Here is a 22660-nt window from a genome sequence, read left to right on the forward strand (position 1 = left end):
CGAGGGCCCCTGGAGTTTGTCAATCTGTAGATGGACGAACTCAAAAACGGTAAATTTGGGTGATCGGTTGAGCATAGCGGATTTCTGACACCAGATTCGTGCTCAGCGTGACAGACTTGGTCACTGGGGTAGGTTTGGGCGAAATCGGCGCACCCTGAATATCAAACTGTAGTTGGATAATCAAACTGCTGCTAAATTGACAGCAGTCCATCCACGGGGCAAGGCGGGTGGGACTAAATGCTTACTTCGAAATCTAAGCTACGTTGCGGCATTGGCGGTTATGTGCGGCGTGTATGCCGCATGATTAGTAAGCGGCGACCACTAAATTAAAGACTCAAACGCTCCGACCGGTTCTCAATGAATAACACTGCATACCAAAAATGCCAACCGCTCTCGTCATAAGATATTCAGCTTTAAATAACTAGGTTATCTATATCATCATTTTGAACCAAATTAATACTTTCAACTTAACTCACTCATTCCTTCCTTTGTTGTCTCCAAACAGTCTTTCGATTGTCTGGAAATCGTATGCTAAATCCCGTACCTGTATGCGACTGGTGCATATAAAGGCCGATAAAAGAATTTGAATAGGCTCTGGCATGCGATTTCCTGGCTACCCAAAAAAGTCTGTTTCAGTCTTGCTATCAAAACATGACCTCGCCCGCACAGGGGGGGGGGGGGGTGATGCAACCCCCCTAAGGTTTTTCGCGAATAACTCGCTTAAAAAGCGGCTGATCGCGACGAAACTTTCAGTACCCTCGCATTGATCAATTTAACACCCATCCTTAAAATTCCATGACCCTGACCCAAATGACCTTTGACCTGTGACCTACTTTTCGAGACCATGTTTGGCCGGAACCGCGATTCAGCGTATGTCGGCTCGCATTAGCAGCGCGTTTGCAGTCTTTTCGTGGTTTCAAGCGTTCAAACATGTGATATGATGTTGCCCCCATGCATTAGGGTGGGTGTCAAGGTCACCTGAAGGTCAGGTCAGGTCATTGACCTTTGGTGACCTCGGTTCACTTTTTCGAGTTTGACATGTTTCTAGGTCAGTTTTTTCGAGCTGAATTCGAATTAAGCAACCACATGAACGTTTACAAAGTAGTTTTGGTGCCTTCGTAACATGTTACGAGGCTGTCAGAGGCGGTTGACACCTACTACAAATACCTGGCATGACCTCTACTGGTTGACCTGACCTGACCTAACCCGACCTGGCCTAAATGAATGAAGACATCATCTGTGATCAAAACTAGCATGATATTCGTGATCAGCACCCCGAAAAAAACCATAGCAGCCACACTACGACGTTCTAACAGGTCCCAATTTTCCCGCCTTTTGGGTCATTGACCTGACCTGGAAGGTCAACCGATGACCTAGGACCTTAAAATTGGGTATCATCGGCTTTCTCTCGTCACGGGCAACACGCTCGTTTTTTCCGCGAAGCTCTAGCTTGATCAGGAGCGAAACGGCAAGGGGTTATACCTTATACGTTCGCGGCTGAGTATTAATTTGGTTCAAAACAATTATGTAGATAAGTTAGTTATTTAAATCTAAATATCCTATGACGAGAGCGATGGACATTTTTGGTATACAGTGTTATCCATTGAAAACAGGTCAAAGCTATTAAATTTTTAATTTAGTGGTCGCCGCTTACTAATCATGCGGCATACACGCCGCACATAACCGCCAATGCCGCAACGCAGCTTAGATTTCGAAGTAAGCATTTAGTCTCACCCGGCAAGGCAGATCCACGGTAAGTTTTGATGATTCATCATTACATACCCCTACAATGATGATTCATAACTCACCCGTTTCATATTGATATCTTGACCACCCCGCGTTCGATGTCTCTCGAACTATGAAGATTCTACGTCATCCGGCCAATCACGTTCCATAACCGCAGCAAAGCCCCTGCTGACCTTGATCCCGGATTGGCCGGACGAGTAGGATCTTCGTCATCCGAGACTTATCGAACAGGACCTTGCATCGAACGATTGTTATCTTTGAAACATCTGCGTCAGAACCGTATCTTTTCATAAAATGTCCTCTAAAATGCAGCAACATTTCCCACTAATTCACTGCAAAAACCAAATAGTATTTATCACAAATTTATTTCCTCAAATGACATTCGGAAGCATATAGGGCCTTTATTTGAAGATCAAAATTAGCTATTGAAAGTCATTGATGATTGAATGAACACTGTTCTTGATTTAAAGTGAGATTTAGGGGAAATATCACTTGACGATACTCCACGACTTCGGTGACGTCAATTGAATCTGCCGCCCACTGAGACACTTGCACCCCTTGCACCTAACCTAACCCACAGTGTATATAAATAACCTAACCCAGCCTGACCTGCCTTTCTGTAAGAATCAAGACCTGTCCTACAACATACAAGAATCATAACTCATAAGTAATATTGCATGATGCCTACATCTGCATGCAGCGCCGCTCGTTGCATTTCTGTCCTAGTTCGGTTTCCATCGTCCAAGCAAACCCAATACCACGGAAAGCGTGACGCACTGCGGCGCCATTTCGTGAAACAGGGCCCTGCTATTTGCCGTCCCAACAATAGCCGCCAGCCGGGGTCCGTAAAAGCGGTGAAACGACAGGATTTGTAATATGCGTTCCAGGCCACACCAAATGGACGAGCACCAGAAAATCCGTTCCTTTGCGGCTGGCGTCACGTGAAGTTCCATAGTATATATTGCTAACGTAGGCTCTTCAGCTCGGCCGGTCACCGCGGGTGACTCATTACTGCCGTTGGCTGATTAAAATATTTGGGATCCTGCGACTCTGACTTCGACCCTCACTTGGTATCAGACGCCAGATCATGACCTGCAGCTTCACCCTGAACTGTGAAAAAGAAAAACATTGCGACACAAACCTTTATTCCCTACCGCGGAGACTATACAGGGGTGTCAAAATGCAACATGCCGGACCAGAACGGGCAGTACATCAGATGGAAGTAACGACATGAAAAGCAGTACAATACGATTCCCGATGCATTCATCTTGGCGACTACTACATGCTCGCATCGTGTAATGGCAGCGACACACTCATACCAAAGTGACCAATCTCACGCACAACTCCGGCAGAAGTCGCTGGCGACAGGCACAGCCAGCGACCGGGCAGGATCCCTCACAGCTACCGTCGAGCGCCGCGCGCCGCGTGCTCTGCCCGCACACAGCACGGCTCGTATCCCGTTCAGTACGCCCACCGCGCGCCATCCGCCGTCCGCCGGCTCAGCTGGTGCTCGACGAGCTGCTGGAGCTCGGCGAGCGGCGGCGCTCCTTCTTCCGCCGGGCGCGGCGCCGGCGCGAGCTGTCGCTGTCGCCCGTCGACGGCGACGACGAGCGCGACGAGGCGGCGCGCCGGTCGCGCTCCGCCAGCCGCATGAAGTAGCGCTCGTAGGCCTCGTAGTAGCCCTCGTGTCGCGGCGGAGAACGTGAGTAGGAGCGAGAACGCGAGCGGGAACGAGAGCGGGAGCGAGAACGCGACCGCGAGCGGGAGCGGGACCACGAGCGGCCGCGACCGCGCCCACGGCCGCGCGGCTGCCATCGGCCTCGGAAGCCACCGCGGAACGGTCGGAATGGCCGGCCGCCGCGCGCCACGAACGGCCGCGGGGTGCCGCGTCCGCGCTCCACCCACTCCCTGTCCACCCAGCCGTCCACCTTGGACCAGACGCGGCTGAAGACGCGCCGCGGCGCGTCCCCGTCCCCGTCGGCCGGCTCCGGACGCGTTTTCTCGCCGCCCGAGTCGCTGGTGTCCTCGCGCACCCGAATCTCCGCCTCGCCGTGGCTGCTCGAGCCAGACGAGTGCGAGCGCTGGCGGCCCTTCTGCCGTTTGTAGTGGAATCGCTCGTCGTCGGGGTTGACGCGCAGGGGCGGCAGGGCGCCGCGGCCCCAGGGGCGCCGCATGCCGCGGCCGCCGCGGCCCCGCCACTCGTTCCCGTCGGCGTCGTACAGGAAGGGCGCGAAGCCGCGGCCGCGCATGCCCGGTCGGCCGCGGAACGGGGCGCGGCCGCGCGCGCGGAAGGCGGCCACGCGCGGATCGGCCGGCGGCCCGTCCTCGTCGGACCAGTAGTCGCGGGACGGACTGTTGTCCATTCGCATCCGACCTGCGGCGGAGGGACGGGGAGTCACAAGTCAGGTGATGAGCTAGCCAAACTACCTAACGGTCTTTTTAACATTCACCGACACTAGGCTGCAGACATGAACCATATTACTTTAAAGCGCATCATTACGCTGGTTTATAATAACATTCTGTCCTATTTGCTTCACAAAAGTACTGTCATGTCCCGCTCTTAGACGACAAGAAAAAAAACAGTAATATGAAGGCATTTACTTGCGAATTTTAGGGACGATATTTCGACAAAATAGCTGCAATGCAGCTGGCACCAAGCAACCAACGCTGGCAACAGCTGGCAAAAACGAAAACTGCGCCGAACAGACATACTCACCATAGCGTCTGCCGCCGCTGCCCGACCGGGACCGGGAGCCGGACCGGGACCGTGAGCGGGAACGGGAGCGGGAGCGCGAGCGCGACAGAGACCGGGACGAGATGGTCGACCTGGACTCGGAGCGCAGCCGCGAGCGGGACGGTGACCGCGAGACGGACGACAGCGACGAGCTCGAGCTGCTGGTGGACGAGCGGCGCGCGCGCGCCAACACGCTGCGCAGCTGGCGACACAGAGTGGCGCGGGTCATACATGGCGGGACTCTGGGGCACCAGAGCTGATCCGTGCATACAATACAGGGCGGGACACTGGCACACGGGGACACATCATACATATTATAGGGCCAGTACATGGCACAGCGCGGAGCCCAACTCGCAAGCTCACATAAAAGGGGCTGACACAAAGAGCGACACAAACCACCTGTCTAAAAACAACACCTAAGAGCCTAAAGAATACGACACACTGAAAAACCGCATTTTGAACCCAGCTCCCAGCTCAGTATGACAACAAAAGGTGAATGTTTGTGGTAAAAGTCAAAGTCATTGAGGAGCTCTTGTGAAACCTGACGTGGCGAGTACTGTGTTTCACGATAACTGCATTTACTGTACGCTGGATATTTGATATTTGATAACGCAGCTATTTTACCAACACACACAAGCGGAACATAATCTGAAGAGCTGGCAATCATCACACCACCTGCCTGCCGCGGTCAGCCTCCAGAGATAAAGACAAATCCCTGATAAAGTCAATTAAGCTGAAAATAAGCATCACAGTTCCTTTTTGAAAGCCCAGAATGTTTGATAATGAAACCACACATCTCCCCAGACGGCAGACAAAGTACCTACCTTCTTTTTGCCTTCGATTGCCTTCCTGAGTTTTTCTCTCTGCTCCTCCATCCGTTTCTCCTCGAAAACCTTGTACGTCGTGACTAGCTTGTCTCGCAGCTTCATCTCTTTCTGTTGCAGTTTATCCTTCTCCTCCTTTTCTTTCGCCTGCAATAGATCCCGGCTGTGTGAGGCCACCACGCCACGTGAGCACGCTGCATTCCGAGTCCATCGGAGGACGTGTGGATAGTGGGAAACAGCAGGCGTACATCGGCACCCTTCAAAATCACTGGCGAACTGCCGCACAAAGCTGGACCGACGACCAGCTCCGCGGGGCTCGGATATGCTGCGGGGCCGGAGAGGTCGGGTCAGGTCGGTCGGTGTCGGGTCGGCTCAGGGCTGGTTCAGGTCGGTTCGCTCAGAGCTGACCGGTTCGAATAGGACTCCATCGGACCTCCGTCCCCACACCGGACGGCGGCGCCACTCACCAGTCGCAGCTTCTCCGAGGCGCCGTTGCGGTGTTTGGCGATGATGTTCTGCACCTCGGCCTCCTTGCGGCGGGCCTCGGCTCTCAGCCGCTCCGTCTAGAGCGGGCCGGGGCGTCAGATACGGCTGACTCAGGGGGCCGGCCGCGGGGCGTCAAACACACCTTACTCGAGGAGGGGGGGGGGGGGGGGTGGCAGTGCCGGGTTCTCTGACAGGGTGAGGGAAAAGCACGAACAAACATCACACAGAGACGAGGCACGAGCTCAAATACGAGTCAACCTCGCTCAAAGCGTGACATCAATAATAAAATAGCCACGAGCCACAATCTATGGGTAATAATGAAATCGTTTTGAGGGAATCATTTACTCTTTAAGGTACGTACAACAACAAGGACGAATGCGTACATTTGCCGGCCCTTCATTCGCCGACTTCCCACGAGACCCGGAGTCTCAGAATACTGACAGAGCGCCGTGCCGATCTGCGTTTCCAAGACTTATCACCCATCATGACGTCCATAATATTTTTACTACGTGGCTCAAGGGGGCCGACCTTATCAATATACAAGTAAAACCTTTTAGCGTAGCGTACTACATGCTCATTTTCACATGTTACCAGACATCAATTGGCCATGTTCGCATCCAGTACTGAGAGAAGCAATTACTAACTATCGAGTGAAGAGCATCGTCTTGCTACCCAAAATGATAAAAAAGATTACCGTTGCAAATATGGTGAAGTAGCAGAACGAACATTAACGGCTCCGAAAAATAATTTAGCCTGATTGCTGATCAACAGCGACAGGTAAGTGGGATGACCAATTCGAAGCCAAACGAAGCATAACATTCAATTTTTGCGTCCGACAAGCTTCTCATCCAAAGGACGCCACGTAAATGGGCCCTAAAACGCCTCCCATCCTACGCTGTCGTCAGCGTGTCGTCACCTATATCCCTATTCCACGCTGTCGCCACCCACATCCCATATACCTTGTTACCACACGGAGGGATTATAAGGTCTTGACACCAAGCTAGCACCTCAACACAGGACCGGAACTGCATCAGCCCATAGCTGAAAATGGAGTTAATCAGCATCCGCGACGATGACGATTGATGTTAAACTATCGCCGCAAATCGATCAACTTACCAAGCCCATTTTAGCCATACCGACGAGCCTTGCGTCCCACTAATTATGCGTGACCATGTCACACGCACATCAGGCGATGGCCAGTTAATCCGAAGACAACAAGGCGCCTATCTAATCCACATATGATGTACGATTCCATGCATTTTGCTGTTGCATCTCTAGGGTAAGCAAAATCAGGATTTGGTAACATATAAATCTTCATGTCATGTAATTAAATAAAAGATCTTCAGAGTTATATTCACTGTTATTTGCTTGATCTGAAAATAGCCGTGCATGCGTCATTGACGGGACGAACAATACGACAGCACACTGCCTGCAAAGGACGGGACACGTACGCTAGTAAAGTTATCTTTGTGATCAAACGAAATAGGTAGATGAAAAAGACTGATGCCGTAATAACGACTAAAGTGAATCCGATGAATGGAGTATTGTTTCAGGATAACTGGGCAAGAAAACCTTATGCCAAAAATGAAGAAGGAAATATGAAACGGATACATTTAATCTACTGCTATGCAAACCCCTCCTGTTAAGCTAAGATCAGCATAGAAAACTATCACACGGGCATGTAACTAATCGCGCTGTGTAAGATAAGCGAAAGCTACCAATGGTACAAGAGCCCGACAGAAATATTGAGGCTGGTCCGATTCACAGCAGACTGGGAGTGGCCAGTCGGCGGACAGGTATCGGGATGTCCCCGGCTGCGGTCCCCGGCCCCAGCCCCGGTCCCGGCCCCAGCCCCGACCGACGCCAGCCTGCTCACCTTGACCCGGTCAAACAGGGTGTCCAGCAGGCGGATACTCTCCAGCTTGCGCTGGGCGATCAGCAGCTTGCGCTCCTCGAGCTCAATCTTGAGCTGCATGGCCTCCTCCTCCTGGCGCTGGCGCCGCAGCTCCTTGGAGCGGCGCCGCTCCTCCTTCTTGCGGCGCCGCTCCGCCTCCAGCTTACGCTTCCGCTTCTCGCGCATTTTCTTCTCACGCTCCTCGTCTTCAATTTTACGCCTGCAAAACAGAGAATCACTGAAGTGCGGCGAGCAAAAGATCTGCAATGGCACTATGTCATCCATACAATTGCAAATCGGTTCGTTTCTTTTATATGAAAACGTAATATAGCCATAAATGTCTCGAACTTCCACCACCCTGTCAGGGACAGCCCCGTCGCTATACCCCACCAGACCCACCCTGACTACTGAGGCTGCTCTCTGTAAACTCACAAAGCCGAGGCGTCCTTGAGCTCGTCCAGCTGCCGCTCGCGCCGGCTCCGCTCGTCCAGCTCCTTGTCTTCCAGCAGCAGGCGCTCGCGCTCGGCGCGCCGCAGCTTGATGTTGCGCTCGCTCAGGTGGCGCGACCGGTCAAAGTCGACACGGATCGGCGCCGCCCAGCATCGGTCTCCCTCGCGGTACACCAGACGCATGGCCTTCAGCGAGGTCATGGCCTTCACGAAGCCCATGTACTCCTTATACTGGACAAACGCCTCGAACGCCACGTCGTTGCTGAAGTCGAACGTGCCGCGCACGCCCGAGATAGAGGCGCGCATTTTGCGCCGCAGCCGGTCCAGCGCCGGCACGTCGATACAGCGGATGTCGCCCCACTGGGCGAAAACGCGGCGCACCAGCGCCTCGTCGACGCGGCCGGTGGCGCTGTTGGCGAACCAGCGCACGGGCAGCTGCTGCAGGTGCAGCGTGTCGGGACGCTCGCCGGGCCGCATCTCGTTCATGGTCGGGTCGTCGCGGAAGAACGAGTCCCACTCGTGTCGCGTGGGGAAGGGGATGCGCGCCTCGGCGGCGCGTACCCGCAGTAGGTCCGTGAAGCCGGGCAGCTTGATGGTGCGGTTGTCCAGCTGGCCCAGCAGCGACTTGAGCAGCCGTCGGCTCTCCACCTCGCCCTCGAACCGGATAAACTCCAGTGACGACTTGGTCACTGCCAGCGGGACGGGGCCGCCCGGTCAGAACGCCGCTGGGACGGGTAGGTGTGCGTGTGTATGGGTGGGGGGAGGGGGAGCGGCGGTGCCGCCCGGTCAGAACGCAGCTGGGGCGGGTAGGTGTGCGTGTGGGGGGGGAGGGGAGGGGCGGTGTCGCGCGGCCAGAACGCCGCTGGGGCGGGGAGGTGTGCGTGTGTATGGGGGGAGGGGGAGGGGCGGGGTCGGCCGGTCAGAGCGCCGCTGGGGCGGGGAGGTGTGCGTGTGTATGGGGGGTGTGGGGGGAGGGGCGGTGCCGCGCGGCCAAAGCGCGGCTGGAATGGGGAGGTGCCTGTGTGTGAGGACGGTGGAAACAAGTTATCTGCTGTCGGTGAGTCTGTTTATTGTCATTTTGAGTGGAATCCATAGGTACAGTGGATCTAGTAAGGATCTCCAGACGCAACTAGATGGCGTTGAGCCTTAGTCGAGTCCATGTGATATTCAAGGAGAGGTCACTACCGAGCTGGGCCCGATGGGCGGGTGGCGAGGTCACGGTGCAGGTGACCTGTCAAACAGCCCCGGCGCGGTGGGGCACTGCCGCAGGCAAATGGCGCACTCCAGCGTTGTTCCATATCGCGGTGGTGGGCCGGGCGGCCGGTTAGGTTGGCAGTTGGCTGCTTGAAAGGAAAGGATAATGAGGCATGGGTTTGCTGTGGCCGGCTCATCTACTGTCAACTATGGTGAACCCAAAGTAATGCAAATGTGATGTTGGTAATGGAGCTGGCAATGGAATGCTAGCGAATGCTCCGGGCGCCCAGTAGCTATAAGGATTAAGATTATTTATGTCTCCTGAAATTTTCATTGAATATAATTCAAGCAATAGAAAGATCGCATCGTTCGCCAGTTTTTTGACCGGCTGGCGTTTCATGCGGCGCCCTCCCAATTATCACGCAGGTGATTTTTTTTTTTGCTGGTGGTTTGTTTGCTGTTTTTTTTTTGCTTTTTTTGCCTTTGCTGGCGCACGGCCGGTCCCCTCACTGACTTCGCCTGGCAGTGGCCTGCCACCAACCACAACCATACCCGTCAGGAGCCGCTCAAAAACGTCAAGCACACGTCGCGTTTCGAACCCGGACTTTTGCAACCGGGACGTGCGCTCTCACCACATGGCACATAGAGTCCAACGCTCTACCGACCTAGCTACCGGGACGGACATTTACCTTGGGGTTTCGCCTCGTGACATTGACAGACGTCAGACACTTTGGCCGAACTTTAGCCGAAACACTGAGCAGGCTGCGCAGGCCGATAGGTGCTCGTAGCGTTGAGGATGGGTAACCTGTGAGCTGAATGCGATGTCGTGAGTTCGAGCCCCACTCCTGGGTCTGGTTTTTTCTAGACACGAACCAAAACCTTCTACTGCAACACAGATCAGCACGATGACATCTTTCTCCAATATCTTTCCCCAACATCCTCTCCAAAAGTCAAAATCATCGCTAATAAATGTTTAGCTAAGTTTCATTTTTTAAGAAAATATTTTTGGTCATTTGTCTGGAGCCATTTCAACTTTTTTTTCTTTTCTGCTTCTTTTCGACCCGACAAAACCCACCAAAACTGAACGTGCCAAATGGAAAATATCTAACTCAAATAACAGTTTCTGAATAGTTGCATGCTATGAATACGTCCTAGATTTCAATTATCATTGTTCAACATTTTGGCTGGAACTGACGCTGCCGCTGGCTTGCCCGTTTTTTTTTTTTAGATAATGATTCCCTTCAGTCGCATTCTTGCCGGTTCCACATGAACAGGATACCACCATACCGGAGTGAACGCACCCGCAACCATCATCCCCTCCCCTCAGCCTTGGCGCATTGGCGGGCGGCCCACTCCCGGCGCTACGCACGCCCCATGCGCCGTGATACCGCGTCACTCCCCCTCCCTCCTTCCCCCACAATGACCGGTGACCTCACTTCCCTCGGGATTTGGACTCGCCCTACCCCGACCGTAGCGCCACGTGGTGGCTCTGGAGATCTTAAATAGACCCACTGTACAGTGAAAAGACACTACAGACAAGAACAGCCAAAGCTAGTTAATGCATATAACTATACCGACTATACCCTGTCAAACAAACTTAAACAATGCAACGGGTACTAATCGTCTGATGTACCATCCCACCGAATCGCTATAATTATAAATGACGTTTTACAGCATGAATAATTGATATATAGAAAAAAACATGGATACAATTACATGAGTTCATTATTATGACATGTTGGGTAACATTCAAATATTTTTCGCAAAAAAGTAAGTACTAAAAAACAGATATTCTTCGCAAAAAAAAAATAAGTACCAAAAGTAGCAAATAACCGCCAACCCATGAACGCAAAGGACTACAAATGACTGAAAGAATCCAGAAAACTGTCGAAAGACTGTCAGTGAAGTGGGTACAGCCAATTACGAACATTCCGCTCAGCAGACAAGTAGGTGTGCTGCTTCCGGTGTCGGGACCGGTGTAAACTTTCACCGATGAATATTCGTACTTACCTCCTAGTTATCTACCGATGACATGAAAATTCACCACTATTTTTTAACAGCGTTGATGGGTTAAGGACAAGCAGTGCGTGGACACTTCAGTTACAACAATCAACGGTTTGATTGTTTTCAATCGTATGCGGCAGATGACACTGGTCCACAGCTGGCTTCCACGATATCATTTTGACCCGCCTGTTTTATGCATCTTTTGAGTTGACCCGTTTACAATAGGGACCTCCTCTGTTCACATGGTCTTGGAAGCAGATAAATTCCTCCAATGTAATAACATGTTACTTGCACTTTACACGAGTATTGGTTTCACCAATGTTGCTGACGCAAGGTTGGCACCTTGTAAGGTATAACTGTTCTACTAATAAAACACGTGTGTAGGACCGCTATTAAAAAGGATAAATCTACCTCAGTTTCATCACAACATGCTTCGATGTCTAGGTTCTTGTAGTCTTGCTCCCGTCCTGGTTGAAAACAATGATGGACGCCAGCGTCGATGCATTGATGATCAAAATATATGACATCAGAGTTATTTACTGAACATGTTATGCATCAATTTCATATCAAAAATTTTCTTCTGAAATTTGTCAACCGAATTTGCTGTAAATGTTCTGCTCCACAAAACCAAGAGCGTAGTGTCCACTGTCCAGTGATCAGGATCATTATCTTGATGGCATGACGCTGTGTGCACTGTGCTGTGCGCATTCCACGGCATAACGACACCTTGATCGTTTGGTACGAAGGACATCAGCGATTGTCCTAGCCGCTGACAGTTTTGATGACTGTCAGTAGTGAGCGCCGAAGGCCTTGATAAATGACATCAGGGTATTTTGTCACTGACATTTAAGTGACAAAATCACTCATCTGCAGGGAAACAGTGAAGGATGAGTCAAACGGGCATAATACACCAAAAATGAGCCCACGCGTCGTCAGAGCAAACAAATTAATAAAAGGTGAATGACAACAGCTGTTTGTTCATGTCCGAAAACAAAATATACAGGTGCCCCCTCCAAAAAAAAAACGCGTTTCCAGCTTTTGAGGCCCACATATCAAATTCGAATGAAAATAACGAGCCAAACTTTCGTCAAGTTTTTGACACTTCTTACTTCTTTAGCACACTGATATGTCAAACCAGTATAACGCCTTTTGTGGCGACTAACGGAGCGAGCGAGAGGGTGGGCCTTGCACGTGCGAAATTGCGAGGGGGTACCTCCAACTGACTTGTGCACGGCACCTTACTAACCGGTCTCTAGCGATGTGCCAAATTTGAGCACAATCGGCCCAGCCGTTCTCGAGATCTGGAAGCGGCACCCTGCACGTGCGCACGTGCAAAATGGGTCCCAACTGACTTGTGCACGGCACCCTACTAACTGCTCCGTAACCGTGTACCAAATTTGAGCGCAATCGGTCCAGCCGTTCTCGAGATCTGGAAACGACCCCTGCACGTGCGCACGTGCAGCAGCACCCCAACTCTGGCACATGGATATGCATTGCCTAGTGGGTGCCTACCTACATGCCAACTCTCAGCGCAATCGGCTCAGTAGTTACCGAGATATTGCAACAATTACAAAAGTGACACCTCTTCGTTTTGCACGTGGCACGTGCATAAGGGGTCACCCACATGCATCGGGAATAGTGCAATACTTGGTAGAAGGAATGGAGCTACCCTACAAAAATTACCGCATGTAAATCGGTCAAGTGGTTGCTGAGATATAAGCCTCGCAAAAGCGTGACCACGGCCGGCCGGCCGGCCGGCCGGCCGGCCGGCCGGCCGCTCATACTCAGAAATTTCCGTTAATCTAAGGAAAGACTACGCTCGCTTCGCTCGCTCCGTAATTATAAAGCTGTGCCATCCTTTTCAAGCCAGCACTCTTACGTTGAATAAAGTGGCACCTTTTACTTTTTTGCCGTCGTTGAGCCATCATGATGTTTGGTTTATTTTTTATGAAAGGCCTGCGCAAAAAAAAAACTATTTTTATATGGCATGTTTAAAACGATTCCAGGACAAATCTTCGTATGGCATTTCTTCGTCGCGCAATTCTTCGTCCGCATTTCTTCGTCCGCAAATCTTCGTCGGCGCATTTATTCGTGTCGCATTACTTCGTCTCGCATTTCTTCGTAGGTGCAAAAATTCGTAGCGCATTTCTTCGTATCCGCATTTCTTCGTCGGCGCATTTCTTCGTCAAGCATTTTTTCGTCCCGTCCACGCATTTCTTCGTCTACGCAAATCTTCGTCCGCATTTCTTCGTCCACGCAAATCTTCGTCTGCGCATATCTTCGTCCGCAAATCTTCGTCCCCGCAAATCTTCGTCCGCAAATCTTCGTCCGCATTTTTTCGTCCACGCATTTCTTCGTCTACGCAAATCTTCGTCCGCATTTCTTCGTCCACGCAAATCTTCGTCCCCGCAAATCTTCGTCCGCAAATCTTCGTCCGCAAATCTTCGTCCGCAAATCTTCGTCCGCAAATCTTCGTCCGCAAATCTTCGTCCGCAAATTTTCGTCCGCATTTTTCGTCCACGCATTTCTTCGTCCGCAAAACTTTGTCTGCGCTGTCTTCGTCTCCGCAAACATTCGTCCACAAATGTGGTTCAATAAAACCATGAAGAAATATCAGACAGTCAAGTGAATGATGAATTTGATGCATGGAATGGATGATCGAAACTTTTGAAGTCAGGTAGATGAGGTCAGTCAGGTGAAGCTATTGTATTTGGGAGCCGACAATTGTAACATTTCATATCATTTGTGTCCCGGACATTCTTTTTTTTCGCGGTCGTTGAATGACAATATAATCTGCTGTACCTTCGCCGGCATAGGCGGCGGAACGGGGAGGGCACCGGGGCACCGTTCCCCTCTTTAATTTTGGCCTTTTAACAGTAGCCCTATGGGCGTTGCATGGAAAGCATTGGACCAAAAGTCGGCAGTGTTGTGCCCCCCCCCCCCCTAATTGAAGATGTTCCGCCGTTACTGCCCGCCGGACCTATTTGTTTTCTACGGTACACGCCGGCCGATGGGGCGGGTACGACCCCCCCCCCCCATCGCCGTTTCGCCACTGCACTGGTGGAGCTAGCGCGTCGCGGAAAAAAACGAGCGTGTGCGCCGTTACGAGCCGCAGAGATTAATACCCGATTTTAAGGCCTTCTAGGTCAGGGGTCGGCATACTGCCCGCGGGCCGTACTGCCCGCGGGCCGTATGCCGACCCCTGACCTAGAAGGCATTAAAATCGGGTATTAATCTCTGCGGCTCGTAACGGCGCACACGCTCGTTTTTTCCGCGACGCGCTAGCTCCACCAGTGGCGAAACGGCGATGGGGGGGGGGGGGGTCGTACCCGCCCCATCGGCCGGCGTGTACCGTAGAAAACAAATAGGTCCGGCGGGCAGTAGCGGCGGAACATCTTCAATTAAGGGGGGGGGGGGGGGCACGACACTGCCGACTTTTGGTCCAATGCTTTCCATGCAACGCCCATAGGGCTACTGTTAAAAGGCCAAAATTAAAGAGGGGAACGGTGCCCCGGTGCCCTCCCCGTTCCGCCGCCTATGCCGGCGAAGGTACAGGAGATTATCCCGGCCGGGCCCGGGGGTAATCCCAACCACCGCAGCCCGGGGGGGGGGGCGTTTTTCGCCCCCCCCCCCCTGTCTAACTCCGTAAAGAAGGGAGCTACGGAAACAAAAGCGATACCAAACGAAAGGTCCTTACGAGACGATTCTAAAGCACCTAAAAATTTTGACCTCAGGTCAATTTTCAAGGTCAGAGGTCAAGGTCAAAGGCAAAAACCGGCACATGTGTAGTTATCTCAAAGTAAGCCTCCTAGAGGACGGCAGACTGCATCAAACCGGCAAAATTGGGTGTCAAACGAAAGAAGAGAATCTGAGGATTCCGAAAATGTGCTCCAAAGCAAAGGTCAAGGTCAAGGTCACGCTCAAAATTGACCTCAAACTTGGCACTTTTTCGCACATCTTGCCTGCTAACTTCCAAGATGTTTTGAAATGTTTTGAGGCTTATCAGCTCCCTATTTGTGGTTCATCTTACGATACAAAGCTGCTCAAAGGTCAAGGTCACAGAAGAGTATCCCTGCTAGAGGCTATTTCACTGATTCAAGTTAGTAATAATAAATAAGACAATTTTGCCATCCGGAAGCTCTAAATGAAGGCTTAGAGGAAAATAGATACCAGATTCGTGATCAGCGGGTACAAATCCATTTTAAACGACCTTTCATGTGTCAAGGTCAACCAGAGGTCATTCGAGGTCACATGAGGTCAACATAAAACTTGACCTTTTCCGAACAAAATATATATCATTCGACGCGGCTTGACAAGGCAAATGCGATGGTACCACTGCCGTAGCTCTAGGACCATTTTTGTCGAAGTTATTTGTGAAAAACTAAAACCACATTTTGGGGTCGTTGACCTGACCTCTGACCTCAGGTCACCAAAACTATTTTTCTATTTTTCTCTAGGTCAAACGCTACACAACCGTGCTCGTAATTTGTCTTTATCTCTAAAACTCTATTTTTAGCCGCTATTTGAAGTTTGCGTCTGTGACGCCGAAGTTTGCCGTGCAGAGGTCTAGAAAAATGGACCTTGTGACGTCATCAAGGGGGCTAGGTCCAAATTTTTTACTTCAGAAGATGTCAAATTGATGGGAGAAAAGGTACTGAAAGTTTCGCTTTCCTAACCCTAAGCGTTCGTGAGCTATCTCAAATATTCGCGAGGGGGGGGGGCGAAAAACGCCCCCCCCCCGGGCCCGCGAGGGTTATATTGTCATTCAACGACCGCGAAAAAAAAAGAATGTCCGGGACACAAATGATATGAAATGTTACAATTGTCGGCTCCCAAATACAATAGCTTCACCTGACTGACCTCATCTACCTGACTTCAAAAGTTTCGATCATCCATTCCATGCATCAAATTCATCATTCACTTGACTGTCTGATATTTCTTCATGGTTTTATTGAACCACATTTGTGGACGAATGTTTGCGGAGACGAAGACAGCGCAGACAAAGTTTTGCGGACGAAGAAATGCGTGGACGAAAAATGCGGACGAAAATTTGCGGACGAAGATTTGCGGACGAAGATTTGCGGACGAAGATTTGCGGACGAAGATTTGCGGGGACGAAGATTTGCGTGGACGAAGAAATGCGGACGAAGATTTGCGTAGACGAAGAAATGCGTGGACGAAAAAATGCGGACGAAGATTTGCGGACGAAGATTTGCGGGGACGAAGATTTGCGGACGAAGATATGCGCAGACGAAGATTTGCGTGGACGAAGAAATGCGGACGAAGATTTGCGTAGACGAAGAAATGCGTGGACGAAAAAATGCTTGACGAAGAAATGCGCCGACGAAGAAATGCGGATACGAAGAAATGCGCTACGAATTTTTGCACCTACGAAGAAATGCGAGACGAAGTAATGCGACACGAATAAATGCGCCGACGAAGATTTGCGGACGAAGAAATGCGGACGAAGAATTGCGCGACGAAGAAATGCCATACGAAGATTTGTCCGGTTACGGTTTAAAACACAAACGGTTCAAAAATTTATTCAGTCAATGACATAAAAATAACATAATTTACTGAAAATATTAGCCACATTGAACATTCGAAGTTTCAGTGTTATACCTTAATCACTTTCTGAGGAATGTTGATTTGTTTTTCATTTTTCAGGGCCATCTGGTATAATGATGAAAAAGAAAATAGGTCATCATTTCAAGGCTTTACTTTACATCGACCGCCGCTGGTCGTGACACGCCGTGGCCTCTGCTGCCCGTCCACCGGGCTCCCACCTTTGAGCGAGACCAGCGAGCCCTGCGTGATGAGCGCCAGCAGCTTGTCCTTGACGGTGCCGCTGGAGATGGACTGGCTGGGCGAGCTGAGCTGCGGCAGCTGCACCGAGATGTTGATGCACGCCGTCGGCCGCAGGTAGAGGCCGTCGGCGCGCGACAGGTCCACCAGGTCCTCGCTGACCTGGCACGGGTAGACAGCCATGGTGGCACCGCCTGCCCGGCAGCTGCCCCGCCTGGAAACAGAGACAGATATCAGGTGAACAGCACCGCCCATGACGTTCGTGCCTCGTGCTCGTGTCGTGACTCTCGGCTTCCTCATAGTGGTAGTAGTGGGCATCACTTCAAAATCCATGTAACACAAGCTGTCTCAGATGTGCGCAAGCGATGTTTCTCACACAGAAGCGTAGCCCTCTGGACCAGACTGCCTGATGATGTAGTAGCCGCAGGAAGCCTGGGCACTTTCAAAACTGCATGGTCTCGCGTAATACATGATGACCTGTACAATTTTGTTGCGTGATTACCAACTCAAAACACAATAAACCTTGCTAAATGTATTTATTATCCAGAAACCAATGATTATCTACACAGTCATCACCGATGACATATGTCATCGGTGGACAATCAAATCCAGTTAAACCACAGCAACAGACAACGGGCAATCTCGTTGGTGAACTGGCGTGTCTTCTGATCCTGGGTTCCCATCATATCTGCTCCCATATCTTAATGGCTGCTAGGCAAGGAGAGCCCTACCAGGTGAGAGACAGGTCTTGTACAAACCTACAACTTACAAACCTACAACCTACTACACCTACAACCTACCCTACTAGATATGGCAGCAGGGGCGACGTCTGCTAAGAGAATACCCAAAAAAGTAGGACGAAAAGCTGAGGACCAAAAATTGAAGAAAGTCTACTTAACGAAAAATGTCAGTATTAGTACCTAGAGCAGACGTCACATGAAGATTTTCCAACCAAGGAGAGGCGCCATACCCAGAGGTGCTTCTTTCTAGGAAAACCTAAGCAAACATAACCTAACCTGACCTAACCCAACCTACAACCTAAAAACCTACAAAGTACATACCCCTACAAACCTACCCTACAACCTACAAACCTACAGTGCCTCTCCTCGGTTGGAAAACCTTCGTGTGACGTCTGCTCTACTAATGCCAAAATCTCATGGTATCATATATATATACCTTACCTTACGTTACGGTATACGGGTTGTGGGAGGCCAATTTGGCCTGTGGGGCCCGGTCTCAGCGAGCTCCCAGTGCTTATCGACAGTCAGCCTCAGGTTGGGTAAGATCGGGTTCAGGTGGGAAGGCTTTGCATGATGTCAGCCCAGTGGGCATCCAGCCTGGTCTTGAATTGGTTGACTGACGTAGCTGATACGACCGCTTGCGGGAGAGCATTCCATGGGTTAATAACACGTGTACTAAAAGAGTGTCTTCGGATGAACGTCGTGGCCCGCGGTTTCGCTAGTTTCCACTCATGGCCTCTTGTTCTTCCTGAAGTTGATCTGGTGAGCAGCTTCTCGGTGGGGACCGCCATGCCACCATGCAGAATCTGATAGACGGCTATCATATCACCCCGTTGACGTCTGTAGTATAGCGAAGGGAGCTTCAGTGCGCGCAACCTCTCTGGATACGACAGGTGTCGGACAGTTTGTACCAGGCGAGTAGCTCTTCGTTGCACCCGCTCAACCTTCTTCTGGTCCAGCTTACTAAACGGTCCCCATACGAGGTTCCCATACTCCAACAGCGGTCTCACCAGTGTCTTGAATAGTAATGGGAGGGTGTTTGAGTCCAGGTTCGCAAATGACCGCCTGATGACCGACAACACCTGAGAAGCCTTCGACACTGCAGCCGCTGTCTGCTCATGAAACTTGAGTTGGTGATCTATGATGACGCCGAGGTCCTTCTCTACGGTCGCCTCGCTGATGGCACTGTCTCCGAGGCTGTAGTGCATGCGAGGGTTTCTGGTCCCAATGTGCATAATCTTGCATTTACTTGCGTTGAAGCGGAGGAGCCACGTTTCCGACCAGCGAAGGAGGGCGTCAAGGTCCTGCTGAAGAGTTGGCATGGAAAGCGCAGTAGGAACGCGGCAGTACATCTTGGTGTCATCGGCGAACATCCGAACGCAGTTCGTTACACATTCGGGTAGGTCGTTAACATAGATAATAAACAAGGTAGGACCCAAGACAGATCCTTGAGGGATTCCGCTTGTAACTGGGGACCAGTCTGATGCGTCTCCCTGGACCTGCACCCTCTGCAAGCGGCCAGTCAAGAATGATCCTATCCACCGTAGGAGTTTGCCGGAGATGCCATATGCCTTCAGTTTCCCGAGGAGGCGCTTATGAGGGACCGAGTCGAAGGCTTTTGCAAAATCGAGGTAGCATACGTCGACTGGTTTACCATCCTCAATAGCTGCGCTCCAGTCATCCAGAACTTCCAAGAGCTGAGAAGTACAAGACCGCTTCGGCAGAAACCCATATTGAGCTGGGTGCAGCAGGTCATTGTCAGTCAGGTGCGAGATCAGTCGGTCTCTCACCATGGACTCAAGTATCTTGGAGGGGACAGAGGTGAGGCTCACCGGCCGGTAGTTTCCCGGGGACCGTTTGTCTCCCTTCTTGTGGATCGGGATCACATTCCCAGTCTTCCAGTCCGGAGGAAGGATTCCGGAGTCCAGCGACTTCCTGAACAGAGTGCACAGCGGGAGAGCAAGGCCGTTTGCAGAATCTCGCAAGGCTCTAGGATGAATGGAGTCCGGTCCTGGGGCACTGGTTGTCTTCAACGAGGAGAGCTTCTCAGCAACAGTCGCGGGCGTGATCTCAATGTCATCAGCTGGTTGACAAACCGGCTCGACTGTCAGTACTGGTAGATCATCGCTGCCTTCCTCTGTGAAGTTACTGGCAAAGAACCTGTTCAATATACAGGCTTTTTCATGATTTGATGTAGCGACTTCGCCCCTTTCGTCCCTGAGGTCACCAACTCCACATCTTGTTTTCAATCTTGATGACGTGTACCTCCAGAAAGCTTTTGGATCGTCCTTTATCCTTGATGCTAGTTGTTTTTCGAAGCTCCTACGAATATATATATATATATATATATATATATATATATATATATATATATATATATATTATATATATATATATATATATATATATATATATATATATATATATATATATATATATGCAGGTTGTACTACCTCTGGTCCCATCCTTGGTGATATATATATATATATATATATATTATATATATATATATATATATATATATATATATATATATATATATATATATATATATATATATATATATATATATATATATATATATTCGTAGGAGCTTCGAAAAACAACTAGCATCAAGGATAAAGGACGATCCAAAAGCTTTCTGGAGGTACACGTCATCAAGATTGAAAACAAGATGTGGAGTTGGTGACCTCAGGGACGAAAGGGGCGAAGTCGCTACATCAAATCATGAAAAAGCCTGTATATTGAACAGGTTCTTTGCCAGTAACTTCACAGAGGAAGGCAGCGATGATCTACCAGTACTGACAGTCGAGCCGGTTTGTCAACCAGCTGATGACATTGAGATCACGCCCGCGACTGTTGCTGAGAAGCTCTCCTCGTTGAAGACAACCAGTGCCCCAGGACCGGACTCCATTCATCCTAGAGCCTTGCGAGATTCTGCAAACGGCCTTGCTCTCCCGCTGTGCACTCTGTTCAGGAAGTCGCTGGACTCCGGAATCCTTTCCTGGACTCCGTTCTTCGTCACTCTTGGAATTGACGACGGCTTCCTCGAGCCCGACCCTGCCGAGCGGCATGACGACCCCCGCTATGTCGCCGCAGCGGGGAAGGCCAACGGCATCACGGTGTTGAACGACTTCGCCGAGCGTGGCGTCGCTCTGATGGAAACGTACAACTTGACCCTCACCAAGGATGGGACCAGAGGTAGTACAACCTGCAGGCGGTAGAGGCACACCATGGAAAGTTTCCGAACGTTAATAAAGGCACCGTCCCCCGGAATCTGCAGTAATGAGCGATAGCATTCGACGCAGATGCTCAGACTCGTCAGGAGGTCCAAGTTTGCCAACTGCCACAAGACGCATTGAGTCTTATCTCAGTTTTTTTATCGTTTTACAATGCATCACTAGTTCTCGTGTACCACCGTCTTTTGTTTCATGATTGCATCGTTATGAATAGCTGAGAGACGATGCTTATGGTTTACATACCAGAAAGGTCTACACTGCTGGCCCAATGGCTAAAAGCGTACACATTCAAGTTTGAGGAGGCACGGTTAAATATAATCCGATCCCGATGAAACTTTGGGTATATGTCAAGTTTAGGTCCTAACTACAATTGTGGCACTTTTGATACGAATATGAAACAGCAAAAACTTTAGGTTTTAGGTTAGGTTAGGTTGTAGGTTTGTAGGTTTTAGGTTGTAGGTAGGTAGGTTTGTAGGTTAGGTTAGGTTAGGGTAGGTTTGTAGGTGGTAGGTTGGTAGGTTATAGGTAAGTAGGTAAGGTTAGGTCAGGTTTGATTATGTTTTTTTCTTTTATTTGCGAGACATATGAGTATCATTTTTGGATTCAGGATGTCAAATAATGTAAAAATATGAAAAATTTATCAATGAAATCTTCTTAGGACTTAAACTTGACATTTACCAAACTTTGCATATGATGTTTTTATATGAGACCATAAAATGAACTGCTTTTTTGCTTTTTCAAAAAATCAGAAAATAACTGTCGCCCTACTTGATAGGCAGTTAACAGTTATCTCACCTGGTTCAGACTAGAGTTCCAGTCCTTGCTGGTTCCTATCAAAGACAAAACCTTGGACTAAGCAAACTGTATACACCGCGTATACGTACTAAAAAAAAAAAAAATAATCATCAGCAACCATCCACGGGGCAAGGCGGGTGGGACTAAATGCTTACTTCGAAATCTAAGCTACGTTGCGGCATTGGCGGTTATGTGCGGCGTGTATGCCGCATGATTAGTAAGCGGCGACCACTAAATTAAAGACTCAAACGCTCCGACCGGTTCTCAATGAATAACACTGCATACCAAAAATGCCAACCGCTCTCGTCATAAGATATTCAGCTTTAAATAACTAGGTTATCTATATCATCATTTTGAACCAAATTAATACTTTCAACTTAACTCACTCATTCCTTCCTTTGTTGTCTCCAAACAGTCTTTCGATTGTCTGGAAATCGTATGCTAAATCCCGTACCTGTATGCGACTGGTGCATATAAAGGCCGATAAAAGAATTTGAATAGGCTCTGGCATGCGATTTCCTGGCTACCCAAAAAAGTCTGTTTCAGTCTTGCTATCAAAACATGACCTCGCCCGCACAGGGGGGGGGGGTGATGCAACCCCCCTAAGGTTTTTCGCGAATAACTCGCTTAAAAAGCGGCTGATCGCGACGAAACTTTCAGTACCCTCGCATTGATCAATTTAACACCCATCCTTAAAGGGACCCTCCCACCTTAACATTAGTTTTGAGTTGAGATAGCCAAGTTTGCGGC

At 50.1% G+C, this 22660-nt stretch overlaps 1 protein-coding gene across 1 annotated transcript; it reads right to left on the reverse strand.

The window, feature by feature from the left end:
• Positions 1 to 2874: 2874 nt before the first annotated feature.
• LOC122371540 (A-kinase anchor protein 17A-like) lies at positions 2875 to 21997 on the reverse strand. Its single transcript, XM_043347929.1, has 8 exons — positions 21911 to 21997; positions 17118 to 17350; positions 8117 to 8822; positions 7667 to 7904; positions 5772 to 5867; positions 5305 to 5451; positions 4463 to 4682; positions 2875 to 4120 (listed from the first exon to the last, which is right to left on the reverse strand). Exons 2-8 carry the CDS (start codon positions 17317 to 17319, stop codon positions 3246 to 3248), a joined length of 2484 nt encoding a protein of 827 aa, XP_043203864.1. The 5' UTR covers positions 17320 to 17350; positions 21911 to 21997; the 3' UTR covers positions 2875 to 3245.
• Positions 21998 to 22660: the final 663 nt, after the last annotated feature.

This window comes from Amphibalanus amphitrite, unplaced genomic scaffold (genome assembly GCF_019059575.1).
Source record: "Amphibalanus amphitrite isolate SeventyFive unplaced genomic scaffold, NRLGWU_Aamphi_draft 001256F_arrow, whole genome shotgun sequence".
Lineage (NCBI taxonomy): Eukaryota > Metazoa > Arthropoda > Thecostraca > Balanomorpha > Balanidae > Amphibalanus > Amphibalanus amphitrite.